The sequence below is a fragment of the Gopherus evgoodei genome, chromosome 2, assembly GCF_007399415.2.
Source record: "Gopherus evgoodei ecotype Sinaloan lineage chromosome 2, rGopEvg1_v1.p, whole genome shotgun sequence".
Classification (NCBI taxonomy): domain Eukaryota; kingdom Metazoa; phylum Chordata; order Testudines; family Testudinidae; genus Gopherus; species Gopherus evgoodei.
In genome coordinates this window covers 253,200,138-253,216,986 of record NC_044323.1, presented here as the reverse complement: position 1 = coordinate 253,216,986, position 16,849 = coordinate 253,200,138, and the positions used below count along the sequence as shown (strand labels likewise).

The window sequence follows — 16,849 nt, the reverse complement described above, 5'->3', positions numbered from 1 at the left end:
TGAAACACCAGAGGTGTACACACTGCAAAGCCAATTTTTGCGATGAAACTCCTCAGGTGGAGCACTGTAATAAAACCACCTCAACGAGTGTCATAAGGCTTTTGCTCCAAGGTTTTATCATTGTAGTGCCCGTATAGACACCGTGCTTGATTTTTAGTGCTGTTATTGGCCTTCAGAATGTGTCCCACAATGCCCATACTCATCACTCTGGTCAGCAGTTTCAACTCTGCTGCCCTGCCACCAGGTAAACAACCTTCCATCCCTCCCCCTTTAAAGCCCCAGGAATTTTGAAATTCCCTTCCCTGTTTGCACCGCATGGCGAGCTCACATCACATCCTCCCAGGTGATCCTGGTGGCTCCATGCAGCAGTCAGTCTCCTACTTGGATCACTGGAGCTACTGGATCTGATAAATGTTTGGGGAGAGGAGGCGGTCTCCACTCCAGAGGTGTTTAGCCAGTCTCTGCAGTCGCTCTTTGGCGAGCCAGAAGCAGGAGAGGAGACCCCTGGTAAGTGGTTTTGCTTTGTGAAGTTCTGAAGTGGGCAAAGGGCAGAGAAATGTAGAAGGCTGGCTTTGTTTCTGCATGCTGGACATTTCCCTGTGTAACCCTTCTGCCCCTCTAGTTGGCAGCAACAAGGGCCGGGTTCAGTATCCAGGGGTTCCGTTTCAGTAACACAATACATAACCGGCTCGAGCCCCCACCCAGTGACCTGGGACACTCACATACCACACCCCCCTGGGCGCCTCTAGGAGGCAATACTTCCCCTCTCGCAAGCACGGAGTCTGAGTGTAGCAAAATCTTTTTTAATAAAGGAAGGAATCAATGCGGCATCCCATTGGAGAAACACCACAAACAGGGTTATAACGCAAACCATAAACAAAAACCCACCTCCAAGTACGTTTGCCACCGTCCTTTTTCCGCTTAGGGTTTTAAGTCCAATCACCCCAAAGTCCAACAACCCAAAAGTCTCTGGTCAATGCCACCCCAGAGTTCGAGAGTCTATCTGTAGAGGTCCCCCCCCCCCAGCCTGGGTAGAAAGGGGCACCTTACGTAGTCCGGGGCCAACTGCCCTGCCTCTCCGTGGGTTCTGCTTCCACCTTCTCCACGAACTGCTCCGCTTTACCAGCTGCTCCACTCTGCTCCTCCAGCCATCCTCAGGAACTGCTCCGCTCCACCAGCTGCTCTGCTCCATGAGCTGCTCTGCAAAACTGCTCAGCTCTGCTCACTCTGTGGGCCGCTCCACCCATCCCACAGCTACTCCACTCTGCTGCCACCAGCTGTCCCGTGATCCGCTCCAGCCATCCCCGCAACTGCTCCACTCCACCAGCTGCTCTGTTCCACAGCATGTCTTCAGGCTCCCCCACTAATTAGCACAATGCTCAGAGCTCTCAGCTCAGTCATTTCAGCTTCTTTGTGATTTCAACTCTTAGTGATCTCAGCTCTTAGTGGGGGAGCCCCAGTGCTAGTGCACCATTAGCCCAAAGTGAGTTCAGCTCAGTAACCTGTTTTTAGATTCTTGAGAGAATAATAAAAAAAAAATCAACTCTGACATTCCACAGTGGAGAGAGGAGGGGGTGCAACTGGTGCTTCTGGCTCCACAAGGTGCCTGCACCACCAGGCACAGATACCTATCCCCAGCCTCTCTCAATTCTCTGGGTTTTGGAACCCATGTCCCATGTCTAGCCAGTACCACCCAACTGAGGGTGAGCAATTTGTCACCAAGCAATCCCACAGCTTGGGAGTCTGGGATAGGGTGGGCGTACCTATGCAAATACACTCTCTGAACTTCTTTCCACCAGATGTCAGTGTAGAGCTTATCCTGACTCTGCTTACACCTGCATAGCTACGCAGTATGGCCCTAGGCTATGTGGCTGCTCAAAATCAGCTGCAAAGCATTCTGCCTCGGCAATCCACCCGAGTAAACCTTTTGCCCTTCCCTTCACAAATATTATGCAGCATGCAACATGTGGCTATAACCGTGAAGGTCTAACCTACCATATAGGCATCACCAACGTGCCGTTAACCGGCCAAACGCACATTCAGTGGTCATTCTGCACCTACTGAGCATGTTGTTGAACTGCTCCTTACTTCTATCTAGGTTTCCTGTGTACAGCTTCATGAGCCATGGCATTAACGGGTACGCCAGGCAGTTTTCCCTCTAATTTTTTATGTCTGTGTGCGGAATAATTTTCGTTATGTGCACCAATATGGAAGTGATGTATGATGCATCACCTTCATATTGGTGTACATAACAAAATTCATGTGGTGAGGGTGGGTCCAAGAGGTTCGGAGTGTGGGAGGGGGTCAGGGCTGTGGCAGAGGGTTGAGGTGCAAGGGTGTGAAGGCTCTGGCTGGAGGTGTGGGCTCTGGTCATGGGGCTGGGGATGAGGGGCAGATGGTTGGGATGCGGAGAACTGTGGGCTCTAGGTTGGGGCCAGGGATAATGGGTTTGGGGTGCAGGCTACCCTGAGGCTGTGGTGGAGAGAGAGGACTCCCCCCAGCCCTCTCTCACTGCAGCAGCTCAGGGTTGGGGGAGAGGCGCTGCTCCTCAGGCACGGCAGCTCCGGCAGGTGTGGGCTGGGCCGAGGGAGAGGCTCCTCTCCCCAGAAGCTCTGGTGGCCCTGGGCCAGGCTGGGGGAGAGGCTCCTTCCCCCCGGCCACAGCAAGTCTAGGGCAGGTACATGCTGGGGTTGGCAGGGAGGGGCACCTCTCCCCACTGTGGCAGGTCCATGCTCCCCACTGCAGTTCTGAGCCCCTGTGCGGGGCTTAATAGACAGCTGCACGGCCGTGTGGCCAGGCAGCTTAGAGGGAACTTAGACGCTGGGTCTCCCAGGATCACGATGGGCATTTTGACTTCCCTGTATGGTGATCTGATGGTCTGGAAAGAAAGTCCCTGCTTGCAGCTTTCTGTACAGGCCACTGTTCCTAAATATACATGCATGATCCACCTTTCCAGACTACCCTGCAGTGATGTCAGTAAAACACCTATGGTGATCTACAAGTGTGTGCAAAACCTTGGAGCAGTACCCCTTCCCATTAATGTACTCTGTTGCAAGGTGGCCCGGTGCCAGAATTGGAATATGTGTTCTATCTATCACATCCCTGCAGTTAGGGAAACCCATTTCTGCAAAGCCATCCACATTTCATGCACGTTGCCAAGAGTCACAGTCTTTGCAGTAGGATGTGATTAATGGCCTTGCACACTTTTGTTAACACAGCCTCAGTGTTAACTTTCCCACTCCAAACTGGTTCACGATTGACTGATAGCAGTCTGGAGTTGCCAGCTTCCACACTGCAATCGCTCCATGCTTTTCCACCGAGTGTGCAGTTCTCATTTGGGTATTCTTGCACCGCAGGTCTGGGGCGAGCGCTGCACACAGTTCCAGGTAGGTGGCTTTTTACATCCGAAAGTTCCCAGACCTGTATAACAATGCGATCCTACTACTCAGTGCCAGTTTCCCGAGCCCAAAAGCAACGTTCCACTGTGTTCAGCTGTTCTGTGAATGCCAGAAGTAACCTAATGTTGCTGCTTTCCATGTCAGACACCGCTTCAGGCAACTGTGACTGCCATTGCTTTCGTAACTTCAAGAATAACTCCACTGCTATTCACGATGTGCTAGTGTTAGCTTGCAGAGCAGTGGAGATGAGTGCAGGATCGATTCCTGCAGATAGATGTGGCGGGGCAAGCAGAAAACAACAGACGTTGAAAAATGCCGCGAACTGAAGACAGAAGCACATGGAATGCTGGGATGGAAAGCCATGCATCATGGGGCACTGAGCCCAGACTCATGATGTGCCATGATACCCTCCACCTTTCCACAAGTCTGAGCAGCAGAAGGGGGAGAGCTGCACTGTGCAATGCTCTCATTGCCAATGCAAGTGCCACAAGTGTGAACATGCTCTGCTGACTGTGGAAGACAATATGAACACACAACGAGTTTCACTGACCGAACTCTTGGTGAAAAAAATCTGCCAGTGTAGACTTAGCCAAGGCATCTGTCACTGACAATAGTGACCTCATAACCCATTCATTTACCTTGACACCATCACCAGTATCCTATCTCTCGTCCAACCAGAAAACAAACACTCAGCCTGCCAACCCAATGTCAATGCTATTCCAGCCAGCACCATGACAGGATGGGTCGGACACTACCCTGGAAACAAGAGGCAGAGATCAGAACAACTGATAGTGCTAAGGAAGGATTTCTCAAACTGGAGGACCCCTCGGGGTTGCAAGGTTATTACATGGTGGGTCACAAGCTGTCACCCTCCACCACAAACCCTGCTTCGCATCCAGCATTTATATGGTATTAAATATATTTAAAAGTGTTTTTAATTTATAAGTGGGTGGTCACACTCAGAGGCTTGCTATGTGAAAGGGGTCACCAGTACAAAAGTTTGAGAATCACTGTACTAAGAAGATGCCAATATAGACCATGAGACTGAAGGTCAGGGATCCCCCAACCTGAATCAGACAGGTCCTTTGCCCACCATGAGGCGGGAGCTTCCCCCTAGCACATGCACGCTGCCCACACAGACGATGGCAAACGCAGCTGTGAGTCAAACACGCGTGGACAAGGAAAGGAATGGCAGCCACGGCAAGGATAGACGCATGCGTACTGAGCTCCGATGCGCGGCCGCCCATGAACTAGCACATGCGCAGTAAGACAAGATGATGACAGCGGGAAGGTCAGGCAGACATGTACACTGGTTCCGGTTACAAGAAGAGGTTGCGGTGACACTCTGCCATAGGAAGTCGAGTTTGCACATGCGTAAAGCTAAGCCTGGCGTAAATCACTCGGGCGGGAAGAGGCTGCAGGGTCGCGCATGTGTAGTGTAGGCTGAACTGTAGCGTACGGTGCGCGCATGCGTGTGGGCCCGGTCAGTTGGGAAAGGGGAAAGCGAGAGAGGACGCCATCTTGTTGCTGCTTCTCCGGAGCCGCGGGGACACGGAGCGAGGCGCTCTGCGGGGAGCCTCTCCCTCGTGTGGCGGGCAGCGGTGTGTACGTGGGTGGGGCGAGGGAAGCGGGCTGGGGGAGTTCCTCTTCCCCCGGGCGGTGCGCTTGCCCGCCTATCCCCGGGCGGAGGGTCTGCGCTGCGCGATGGCCACGGGGCGGAGACGCGCTGCCGGTTTCTCCAGCTGCCTAGGCGGGCTCCGCTGGAGTCCTGGCCTGGTCTCTGTGATGCTGTCGCATATGGAGTCCTATCGACCGCTCCGGATGGTCCGCCTCAACCGTGAGCCTGGATATCCGCCCCCGTGCCCCGTCCTGTCCCCTCCCGCCCCGGTGCCGCGGGGAGGCCGGGCTTGTTCTCCGCAGGATCGGATCACAGACGGCCTCTGGCGGCACTGGGGCGCACCTGGCATGGGCGGAGCGACCCCTCCCGGGCCCCGTTGGCCTCTGGATGGAGGATACCGGCGAACGTGCGAGCTGGTGCTGGAGGCGCCCGGGTCGTTCCCCGCGTGGAGGCGGAAGGTGCTGTGCTTTCTAGGCTTGTGATGCGTCGGCAGTGGCCCTAATCGGCTTGCGGAGTGTGGGGACTGAGGTCTTCAGTTTGTGGGATCGCTCGCTGTCTCAGGCTCGACACTTGCTGGCTTCTCCTAAATAGCAGCGCCTCGCCGAAGCCGCCCGTGCAACGGGCCTGTCTGCAGACTTCACTCAGATGTTGCTCCAGCGAAACTAAATCTCCTAGTTGATAAACTTCTTGGTTTGACTGTTAAATCCATTTTTTGCCAGCAGCTGATATAGGGAATTGCTTACCGACTTACCAGTTTTGTTCTAATAAAATTCATAAACACTGTTCACCCACTTTAGTTTATTTAGTTTCAGTTAATGCCATCCTGTGGCTTATGCTGGATTTTCTTCAGTTGGCCTTCCCAGACCATGAATTTGATTGCATGGGATCTGGGTATGGGAAATTATACAGTGATAACTAAGCATCAGTGTTATGGAGACCTAGTTTTATGAAATGTTTGATTCTATTTGGTAGTGAAAGTGAGTATGGTATAAGGTTTTGCTAGGTGATGAACTGAAAGTATAGTCCTAGTCTTGTGTACTTCTTATTGATGTGTTGTTGAAAACATTATTTAATGAAGCCTTTGTGCTTTGAATTGGTGAGTACGTGATGCTTTCCCAAAAGTCTTATCCATTTATCTAAACATTTGTTCTGTGAAGGCCTTATTCTACTGCTGATTTGGACTTAACGTGTTTAAAAAAAACCAACTTTTTTTAAACTACATTTCATCTCCTTGGGTTATTCATTTAAGCCATCTAATGACTTGTCTACATTTGTTACCATCTCTTGATTGTTTGGATGAACAGCTAGCAAAAATTTATTAGTTTAACTTGCATTTCTATCTGTGGAACAGCTTAACATTGATTTTATTTTATGTGGCGATCTGAAATTAACTTGTCTGGTTCAGGCACGAGAAGTTGTTTATTGTGTCCATGGAGAAACTTGACAGTTGTCATCACAGGAGTACTGAATGTACCTGGTTCAGGGTTGACGACAAAATATTGGCAAATGATTTTTGGTCATAGGAACACAGAAAGGTCTAGAAAACTGCTGAAAGACTACATCAGAATGCTACATGAATTAGTGGGCAAATGGATTTGACTTTTCAAGAAACGAAGGCCCTTTCAGAGAATTCTCTCTCCCATTGAATTCTTTCCTTGCACTTTGGCATTGCTGTTTCATCTATTGAGAAGATAGCATATACAGATGTGAGGAGCTGTTTATCTACAAGTGCAATTATCAAACATTCAGTCTTTTTTAGCTTACAGACTTGTCTATAGAAAGGAAGTATTCTGACAGTTTAGAAGTAAATTAAGGTTTTTCAGATACCAAAATTTGGGCTTTTTTGGTGCTAATACAGGTGAAGTGTGATCAGCTTTTGTGATTAGTAGATGTAAGTGGATCAGAAATCTGAAAAATGTAGGGTAGCCAGTATGGCTTTCTGTATAATGTGGTAGCATTCTTAATTGTCAGTAGCAGCTTGTTAAAAAAAGAATAATAATTTGGTAGTAATTCAGTGCATGGGTTTGCCTTGTTTCTGTAATATAGCTGTATATAATCCTGTAGTTTGTCAGAGTACATTCAGTGGTTCTTGGTTGCGTGTTTGGAATGCAGCAAGCACTTGCGGGTGGAAAACCGTGCAAATGAGATTTGTTTGTAAATTCATGTACTCATTGAAATCTGTTTGGGATTTTTGGCTCTTTCATGTGATTGTCTATCTTCAGTGCAATATTGGACTGGTGGTGATTAGCATGTTTTGTCGTGCACTTCAAAAGCAGGTGGATTTCGGAAGAATTGGACATGTAATCTTGAGCTGGATTTATACACCTTTCAAGGACTGAAGTAACAGAGGGTTTTCCCTCTACCTTATTGGCAGTTCGGTTGAATTTCAACAGTTCAGTGTGGCACAATTGATGACCAGTTAATCTCAGCATGTTTACATCATTTGCAGACGTCACTCTTAACATTTGAATTTCCTTTACTACATCTAAAACGGATTCACAGACAGAGATGCAATGCATAGCAGTGTGCCGAAATACAGTATGTCTCACTTATATTTCTCTTGGAACAAGGAAGGAATTCTCCATATTACTCAAAATTGTGGTTTCAATTCAGTGCTTGGCAGTTAATGTTATCCATTGATATGGACATGCCACAGTAACGTGGCACAATATGTAAACCAAAATTCAAATATCAGCCATTAATTATGTTTCATTTTCTTTCCACAGTTAAGTTGATTTTACAGAATTTATCAGGTCTTCCAAGCAAAAACAGGTAAGCTGCCTAAGGCTTAATGCTTATCACTGAATATTGTCAAAGATCACTCATGGCCTTTTCTCACATACTTATGACTGGGAATTAGGACGTACTCTCCTGAGTGCATGTGGCTGCTGCAGTTAGCATCCTGACCACCTGAAAGAGGCAACGTTGAACGCTGAATAAACATACCCGTTGGTGAGCAGAACTGGTCAGTTGGTAGACCAACTTGTCTGAAAGTCTAAATTCATCATTGTTGATGAATTACTTTACTTCTCAGTGAAGTAGTTATCCTTTTTGTCTGTAATGACTTCACAGTGCTATGATGGAAAGTGTCCTGTTAACACTAAAACAGAAGATTTTGGTCCTTAGTATCAGGTAGAGATTTCTGGCAGGTAGCAATCATGCCAAGAAGGACTTGAGGCATTCCTTACTTATCTTGGATGGTGAGAAGAGTGACTTACGTGGATTTTGTTGCCCTTAAGATAGGGAATATTGACAGTTATGTGCATACATCCAGGTGGAGTAGCTAATTATTCTGACTACTTAATCAACTTTAAGATTAAAATAGGGTCACTGATTTGAATTTGAGAGTTTTTGATTTCATAAATCTTGACTGATTGAGCCAGGGACCTTCCTTAAAAAGGCTCTAGCTTATATATTAAGATACTGTAATGGATGAGTACTAAAGACTTGCTATCATGTGTACCTTTTTGTCTGCAGGTGATTTTTGCTGTGGGTTGAGCTCAGAATGGCTGTAGTCATCCGTTTACAGGGGCTTCCTGTTGTTGCGGGTCCTGCAGATATTCGCCGTTTCTTCTCGGGATTGAATATTCCTGATGGAGGAGTGCATATTATTGGAGGAGAAACTGGGGAGGCTTTTATAATATTTGCAACAGATGAAGATGCACGACGTGCCATGAGCTGTTCAGGAGAGCTTATCAAAGACTCCCCTATAGAGCTCTTTCTCAGCAGCAAGACTGAAATGCAAAATACAATAGAAATGAGCCGGAAAAGATTTGATCGTGGGGGAAGAGAACCAATGTCTGGGTCTAGACGAACAGGTGGTAGTAATTCTGGTGCATCAGGTGTTGGGAACCTTTCAAACTTAGTTGCAGCTATTACAAAAGGAATAAATAAATCTGGTTATGTTCCATCAAATCACCCAGAGTCTGGCTTTCATACCAATGGCACAAGACATGGTGATCCAGGTATACCTAAATCAAACTATAACCAGTCAAGAAAGGAGTCACTGAGTTCAGATGATGTTTATTTATTTCTACATGGCATACCGTACTCTGCAACAGAAGATGAAGTACGTGCTTTCTTTTCTGGATTACGAGTAGAGGAAGTGATCTTTATAAAACGTCGCAATGGCCTAAATAATGGTGATGGTTTGGTAAAATTTGCTACACCTCATGGTGCCTTAGAAGGACTTAAACGTCATAGACAATACATGGGTCCAAGATTTATAGAAATAAGTCTAGCTACTGAAGAACAGTGGATTGAACATGGTGGCAGGATAGACATGAAGAATGAGATTGCTCGTTACTTAAGCAAAGAGCGTTCTCCAACAAGAGGTTCAAACTATACTCATTCAAGAAAACATTCTCATTCAAGATCTCCTCCAAGGAGACAAAGAACGCGCTCTCGTTCACCTCGTGGCCAGGAATTTTACTTACACTTAAGAAATCTACATACCTATCTTGAGAAGAAAGATCTGAGAACTTTCTTTGGAAAGCTGGATGTGTCTAACAACCAAATCAAGTTTTTACTGGACAAGCATCAAAGGAGGACAAGAAATGCGTTTTTGATGTTGAAGAATCAGAAAGATTTTGATATTGCTCTGGAACATCACAGGATGCCTCTTTTCAATCGTCCTGTTTACATTTTTCCTATTTCTAGAAAATCTATGTTGAAACTAATTGAGTCATATGAGAGGAAGAGCTCACAAGAAAGAGATCGGCCTGGACAGGCTGTATCGGAAAAAAGTTATCGGGAGGGGCATTCTGGCCCAAAGATGTGCATATATATAAGAAACTTTCCATTTGATGTGACAAAAGTTGAAGTACAAAAGTTCTTTGCAGGGTTTGCTATTGATGAAGATGATGTCTACTTGCTTTATGATGACAAAGGAGTTGGGCTGGGAGAAGCATTGGTAAAATTTAAATCTGAAGAGCAGGCAATGAAAGCAGAAAGTTTAAATCGTCGAAGGTTCTTGGGAACAGAGGTACTACTAAGACTTATATCTGAAGAACAGATGCAGGAGTTTGGTTTAAATGTTCCACCATCAGCACCAAGTGGAAAAATGCAGGCATATGATAGAGGTGAGCATTCCCGTCCAGCTGGTTCACCACCTGGACAACCACAAGGACTACCTATGCACTCATTTGGTCCTCCTGGGAGCTTTAGGCATCCTCCTGATGTTAGACGACCTCCTGAGGATTTTCGAGGTCCTCCACCTTTTATGGATTTTGGTGGTGATAGTGAACCTTTTGGTAGGATGGATTATGGAAACAATAACATGGGAGGCTTTTCTGAGGGAAGATTTATGTCCGATCCAAATTTCAGTGGTGGTTCTGATCGTGTAACTCCTATTAGATTAAAGAACTTGCCATTCAGAGCCACCCCTAATGAAATTTTGGATTTTTTCTATGGCTATGGTGTCATTCCAGAATCTGTTTCTATACAGTGTAATGAACACGGATTACCTTCAGGTGATGCCATTGTTGCTATGACAAATTATGAGGAAGCAATGGCTGCTATTAATGAGCTAAATGATAGACCAATTGGCCCACGTAAAGTTAAGCTAAGCTTGCTTTAAAGAGAAAATGTTTCTCAGATTAAAAATTCTAGACATCACAGTATTGATGCGGTAAGATGGATTCTTATTTACAGTTTTTTGTTACTGGAAGATGCAGAAGAAACAGTTTCCATAAAGAGAGGAAGTTATAAATAGTGTCATGTTTAGTTATTTTGCATTGGTTCAAATTGACATCTGTAAGGTTTTTTAGAAGACATCTTAGAAGTGTACTATGCTTATTTTTATTTTTATGGCAGATGGAGGGCTCAGTAATCCTAATGGATTGTCCGTTGACTTTGTTCTTGATATTGAGACATGCAAACATGGAGTTGTAATGCATTTGGGGTTTTTTTTAGTTGTGCTTTCATTCAATGGTTCCATGACTCTTTGCATCATTTGAAAACGTAAAACTGCTGGCTGACATGGTTGTACAGACTAGTCAAAGAGAACAATTTCAGTGCCACCTTCATTACTAAATATCCTTGGGGCTATAGTCAACCCTATATATATTTTAGAATAGGTAAACTGTAAACATGAGTGAATTTCTTATGTGTAAACTGTTTAGTCTTGTTCAGTTTCACGTGGTCACAGGCATCTCAAGTTATTCTCATAAAATTAGTTTCCTGTTCATGTTAGCTGGCTGTGCAACTTTTAAAAAAATAAATAAAAGGATTTACAGCTATGTGGATTACCTGTTTAAAATTTCTTTGTGTACACTTATTTATCGAACCCTTGGTCAGAATCATGCTGACCATCATTCATGGAAGGGGTGAAAAATAGATATTCAGTATACACTGCTCTTTGCACATGTTGGTCACTTTTGACTCTAAAACTGGTTCTCAACCTATTTATCATTGTGGGCTGTAGGTTGAGAACCACAGTGCCTCCGCCCCCTGCCCCCTCCCCCAAATTTCCCACAGTCCTGTATGCCCAGTGCCCTCCACCCAGAGACCCCTCCACAGGGCGGGATAGCAACCTTGGGCGCGGGACCCAGCAGCTGGACCCCAGGACCTGTTGTGTGGGGCCAGCAGCCAGACCCCGCAACCTGGACCCCAGGAGCCTGCCACATGGAGCCAGGTAGCCGGGGTGCCTGGCGGCTAGCTAGGAGCGGAGCACCTGGTGCAGGTAGTCAGCCAGGCCCGAGGTACGGGTCCAGGAGCAGAGCCCATCTAAAACCTGGGGGTGCTGCAGACCCCTGCAAACTCCTAGTTCCAAGCACGTGAACCCCCCCCCCCAACCTGCCCAGAGACCTACTCTCCTGCACCCCTGCGGCACTTACCAGCCCCCTGCTGTTAGGAGCGCTCCTGTAGGCTGCCAGGCACTGTCCTTCCCTCAGCCAGCCCTTCCCCCCACCAGACCAGAGCGACAAATTTTGAATTTTTTTTAGCACACAGCTGGGTTGAGAACCGCTCCTCTGAAATCTATGTTCAAAATCTGGTGGGATTTTCTGTTCTGTCTCAGCGTAATATATTGTCAATAGTGGAGAGTGAAAGTAGGATATGGGTTTTTTAGTGTCCCATATCCACATTCTTGAAATTATTATTAGGAATAAGTTGGTAGTTACAACAAAATTCTTAAATGCAAGCTAGTTCAGTGACCATGCTGTACAGACTTACTAACATCTGAGCAGCATGTCAGTGGCACCTACTCAGTTACATCCAGTTATTTACTGACCTTTTCCTATAGGAATGACAAAGACCTTGGCTTAAATCTCGATGTTTAGAATGCTTTTCTAAGTAGTATGCTGCTACTTTTAAAATTGAAATGAGCAATAGAAAGTGAGGTTGCTTCTTGTTTCTTTTGTAGTTCACAAAATAAGTTAGGTTCCCTCTATTTGTGATGTATTTTGCATTATAAGATATAACAAGATCAAAAAACATGATTAATTAAATTGAGTGGGAGATTTACAAAACGGAACTGATAGAATTTAGATGCTTAAAAGTCTACCCTGTCTTTTATCTGACTGTCAGAGACCCCCACAGTATCATTTTAATGCATGAGTTCCCTATTGTATCTGCCTTCTTACAATTCAAACAGTAAATATTAATACACAGTTTAATTCATTGCAAGTAGTGTAAAAAATCTCAATCGTGATAGTGGCACTCTTACTGATAGCTCTAAACTATACAGAGTTGTGGGTTATTACTGTATTTTAAAACAGTTCTGAGTTTTTGTAATAACTGTTAGTTCTTCTGATGCCATGTAATGGATCCTTCATCATGTAAAGCACTGTTCATGTGAGTTCCATGAGGGTTTGCCAGCATTCTTGTACTGCAGAAGAGAGAGAAGTTTAGGTTTTCCTACTCCTTGGTCAATGAATTTCTGGGGTTTTGTATGATTTGGATATGAGGGTTAGTGTGTGCCACTGCATATCAATGGAGAAAGGTTAAAAGGAGCAGATGAAGAGCCAGAACTGTCAATAAGAGAGAGCAGTTTTTGGCAGTAAAAAAGGCATAGTAGATGAAACAGCCTGCCTTTTGAATTGAAAGAGGAGGGGCTGATTAATCAAAAACTTTCATATATCATACAAGCATGCCATACAGTGCATTTTTTCCCCTTACTAATCTTATCTGGGACACCATGAAAGTAGTAGTGACTTGAAATCAGTTTGGATTTTAAGATCAAAATAAAGTCTGCTTATGATGGGGATTTGTTGAATGTTACCTACTTATAGGAACACAAGCTTGCATAAAACTTCACATGAGATCTGTAATACATTAAACAATTTGCTATAGGAAAAGCTTAATTACTTTTACCAAATTTTTAAAATGAAATGCTGGAAAACTTCTGGCCGCTTTATTGCTACTGAAATTTTTTCTATCATTCAGAAATTTATTTTGTGTACTAATGTTAGGAATAGAGGAAGAAGAGCAAGCAGCATTATCATCTCTTATATTTTTTTTAAATAAATAATTTAAATGGTAACTGTTTTTGAATGTTCCTTGTGAGTAGTCCCATCTTTTTTTCAAAGGCTAGGAAAATGGCTTTCAATACTTCTGCTTTAAAGATGGAAAAGGCATTGCTCTGCCTGTACATGAAGAAACCTGTGAGCTGAGAAATTAAGAGATACAGTAAAACTTTCAAAAGTGACTTAGGCTCCTGAGTTGCGTTTAAAAATTTTACCTACTCTTGCCTCACGTTTAAATTTCTAGTTGAAAGTAATTTCGCAGTAAGCTGGTTTTGAGTCCTCCTGCCAGTTTTTATTTTGAAATAGCACTTAAAATCAATATCAAAACTACTATTCCAGAGAGTTGTCAAAATAAAGTGAACATAATTTTGTCTAATCTCTGAGTTAGAAAAAAATTCCAGACAGGAAATCTGTCATTGCAGTTACAAATACAAAATATAATGAATTTCATCTGGAAAAAGCTTTTGGTAAGATTTCTGTACACCACTTTTAACTTATTTTAAAGTCCACAGTTCTTCCAGCTCTTACAAAACCCAGTATCTCAACTAATGGAAAAAATTGCTAATTCTTTCAACCAAGTTCCTGCATTTTTGAAGCTTTACAATCTTTATGCTGCGTACTAACAGGCATCTGGAAGTAAAAATATATAAATCTCACAACATATTTGCTGTTTCTTTGAAGTGTGTAGTTCTATGCAGCTGTCTATATAAAATGGCTTCTCCATCTCCAGGGCTGTAGTTCATTATATATTTTACTGGCAAGTTCTTTTTATCGATAGGCTAGAACCAACAGTTATGATAGGGAAAACTGGAATCTTTCAGTAATTGTACACGGTAAGAAATAAAACTAACTAATGTACTGGGGAAGATATTTTGGTTAGACTGTTAAAAAAGCCATTTTTTTACCATCTTTAACTCCAGTGACTAATGAACAGTGAAAAGAAAAGATGGCTTTGATAAAGATGTAGACCTCTGCCCCTTTACCATATAAACTCAGAGCCAGGGACATCAATGAAATCCTTAGGAAAGATCCAACTCGATATTCCTGATTTTTCTATGGCAAAAATCCATAAAGGTCATCTTCATACACTATTAAGGAGTAAAATTTAAACCTCTTGCAGGTCACCCATAATTTATAATGGTCTTGGATGCAACAGTAAGCACTGATCCCCTGCAGCCTCTAGTGGTGGAAATGCCAGAAGAACATTATTTAACAAAGAAATGTTGCCATGAAAAATATGTACCTATCATGGCTTTCTTAATATATCAGGGCTTTCTTGAGTGTTACATTTTGGCTTTATAGGTTAGCTACAGTCATATTCTACCATGGTTCAGTTACTTTCAGACACGTCATACAAGTCCTAGATAGTCTTTAGAAAAGTACATTGCAATACTCAATTCATCTGGCTTAGAGGAAAATTATTGGGAAAGGATGCTGATGAGCTGCATTACTGTACTGGGAAAAGGTAGCTGGAAGTCTAGTTCTCCAGTATTTTTACATATTATCTACCTGCTTAGATAAATTCTCTATTCCCCGGTATCAGAGAGATGGGGGCAGTACATCCAGATAGAACAAACTCAGTCTCAAACTGAAAGTCGAGTTGGATCTGGTCTGTATTGATGCAGGCAGTGGTGGCACTAAGCATTCTTGGATGGCTTAAACTGTAACAAATATATCTGGCAATGCAGTACACTGTTGTTCCCTCTGCTTCAGAATCCGCCACAATCGTTGTCCTCTCTTTGATGCTGTTCTGACAGGGTCTGAAGCTGCTGAGCAGTCTTCCTTCTTAGATGCCATTCCTGAAGTACAGGAAATAACTCATTGGCAAGGAAAGTGCTGGACCAGTAGAACAAATGTCAACCTCACTGAGCTAGGCTCAGGCAGCAGTGTGGCATGCCAAAATCACCACTATGCTAATGATCTGGAACAGGTAGGTCTCAGGTACTTCTCATTAAGGCAGAGATGAAAGATAACAAGGTATATTTGGGATCTGATTAAGTGTTGAGGTCTGCAGGAGAGTGATATGCTCATTGCTGATTAAAGTCAAGAAGGAACTGACTGGTATTTTCCGAAGAGCAGCATGTATACTCAGCAGGGGCTGGTGTGCAGTAACAATTAAGGAGCCTGGCTTCTGCTACCATCAGTGGCCCCAAAGCCTTAAGTGCTAGGGAAAATGTGCTGAAGAACTAACACCCAGCATTTATGCAACCTTCTCATTCCTATTTTTAAATATTCCACAATCAGAACTAAGCTACTGCTATTGATAATGCAGAAGTGAGAACAGTTCTACACTCTACTGATAATAAAAATGGATTAGTCAATATCCTATACCTTGTACTACATAGGAGCATAGGTCTGCTGAAGGGGGTGTAACTTTCACTCAATTTTTTCACTATATCTGTACTTGAAGTACTACTTGACAGTTTTACAAGAATGTGAAAATACAAATCTGTGAGGTCTGTTTTCAGATCTAGAATAAAATAAGGAAAGGCTTCCCAATTAGAATCTTGAGCATTTGATTCACTGGTTTATAGATTGTAAGGCTGAAAAAAAGAGAAGTGTTCTTTCATGTCAGTTCCTGAATTTGGTTGTTTTTATATTCCATACTGTGCTTTGTACTTCGGGAGGCCAGTGTTTGACTTTTCCACCTCACCTCCCTTTCCCCCACCTCTGCTATTAATTCGAACTGAGGCTATGGTAAAACTATCTATATAATCAAACATGAGCACTGGTGGAGATATCTCACACGATCCCTTGTTGTAAATGGCACTTCAAGAAGTGCACTTCATACCCCCTCACACAAGTCCAGGAATTAAATTGTATGCAAAAAGGTAATAGTTCACACAGGTCTTGATCACATTAAATTTATTCTGAATTATATATAACTCAAAATAATTATTTTGCATCACCCCTCCCCCACTTATGACATATTAAAGCCTAGAAGTATAGGTATAATGGATCTTTCTGCCTTAGAAATTCCAAAAATGTCAAGTCTAGATTCCCCTGCTTTTACTGGAACAGAGGTTGGAGGTTTTAATGTGTATAGAAAACTCTCCCCCACAATAACTGAAGGGGGATGAGGGGAATGTCAGATATTAAGTAGATGGCAACAAAAACAGTTCAAAGTAGTGGAACTAAAAATTCATTGCTCTCAATTCCTCAGCTATGTTTTTTGTGAGATTAGACCACTCTTCTCTAGTTTCTCAGATAGAAAATATCTGAATCTATAATGTAAGAAACAAGCAGGAAGTATTAAAACAAACCTTTCATATCCTTCTCATGCATCATAATACAGCAAAAGGGAATGAGTCCATATTTTGCACTTTTGCAGGTCACTTTTCAAAATTCTTATTAAATTGAGCAATTTA

General features: G+C 43.7%; 3 protein-coding genes across 8 annotated transcripts in view; 1 reads left to right on the top strand and 2 right to left on the bottom strand.

The window, feature by feature from the left end:
* Positions 1 to 4,636, bottom strand: part of TMEM67 (transmembrane protein 67) — a 66,063-nt gene extending 61,427 nt beyond the window's left edge. The window contains exons 1-2 of one of the 5 annotated variants that reach the window (XM_030553467.1): positions 4,621 to 4,636; positions 4,037 to 4,154 (exon numbers count right to left, since the gene is read on the bottom strand). The gene's annotated coding sequence lies outside the window, so the exon portion shown is untranslated. The other 4 variants (XM_030553464.1, XM_030553466.1, XM_030553465.1 and 1 more) reach the window with 4 other exon arrangements.
* A 98-nt stretch (positions 4,637 to 4,734) lies between these two features.
* Positions 4,735 to 11,253, top strand: RBM12B (RNA binding motif protein 12B). Of its 2 annotated transcripts, XM_030553469.1 has the most exons (3): positions 4,735 to 4,999; positions 7,743 to 7,788; positions 8,494 to 11,253. In XM_030553469.1, the coding sequence occupies exon 3, from the start codon at positions 8,522 to 8,524 to the stop codon at positions 10,592 to 10,594; it is 2,073 nt and encodes a 690-aa protein (XP_030409329.1). In that variant the 5' UTR covers positions 4,735 to 4,999; positions 7,743 to 7,788; positions 8,494 to 8,521; the 3' UTR covers positions 10,595 to 11,253. The 2 variants fall into 2 exon arrangements, with proteins under 2 accessions (XP_030409329.1, XP_030409330.1); XM_030553470.1 differs by having other exon boundaries at positions 7,743 to 11,253.
* FAM92A (family with sequence similarity 92 member A) overlaps positions 10,668 to 16,849 on the bottom strand; it is a 61,244-nt gene continuing 55,062 nt past the window's right edge. The window contains exon 9 of the mRNA XM_030553473.1: positions 10,668 to 12,844. Within this exon, the coding sequence (XP_030409333.1) occupies positions 12,791 to 12,844 (54 nt within the window). The 3' untranslated portion in view covers positions 10,668 to 12,790. The remainder of the gene's footprint in view (positions 12,845 to 16,849) is intronic.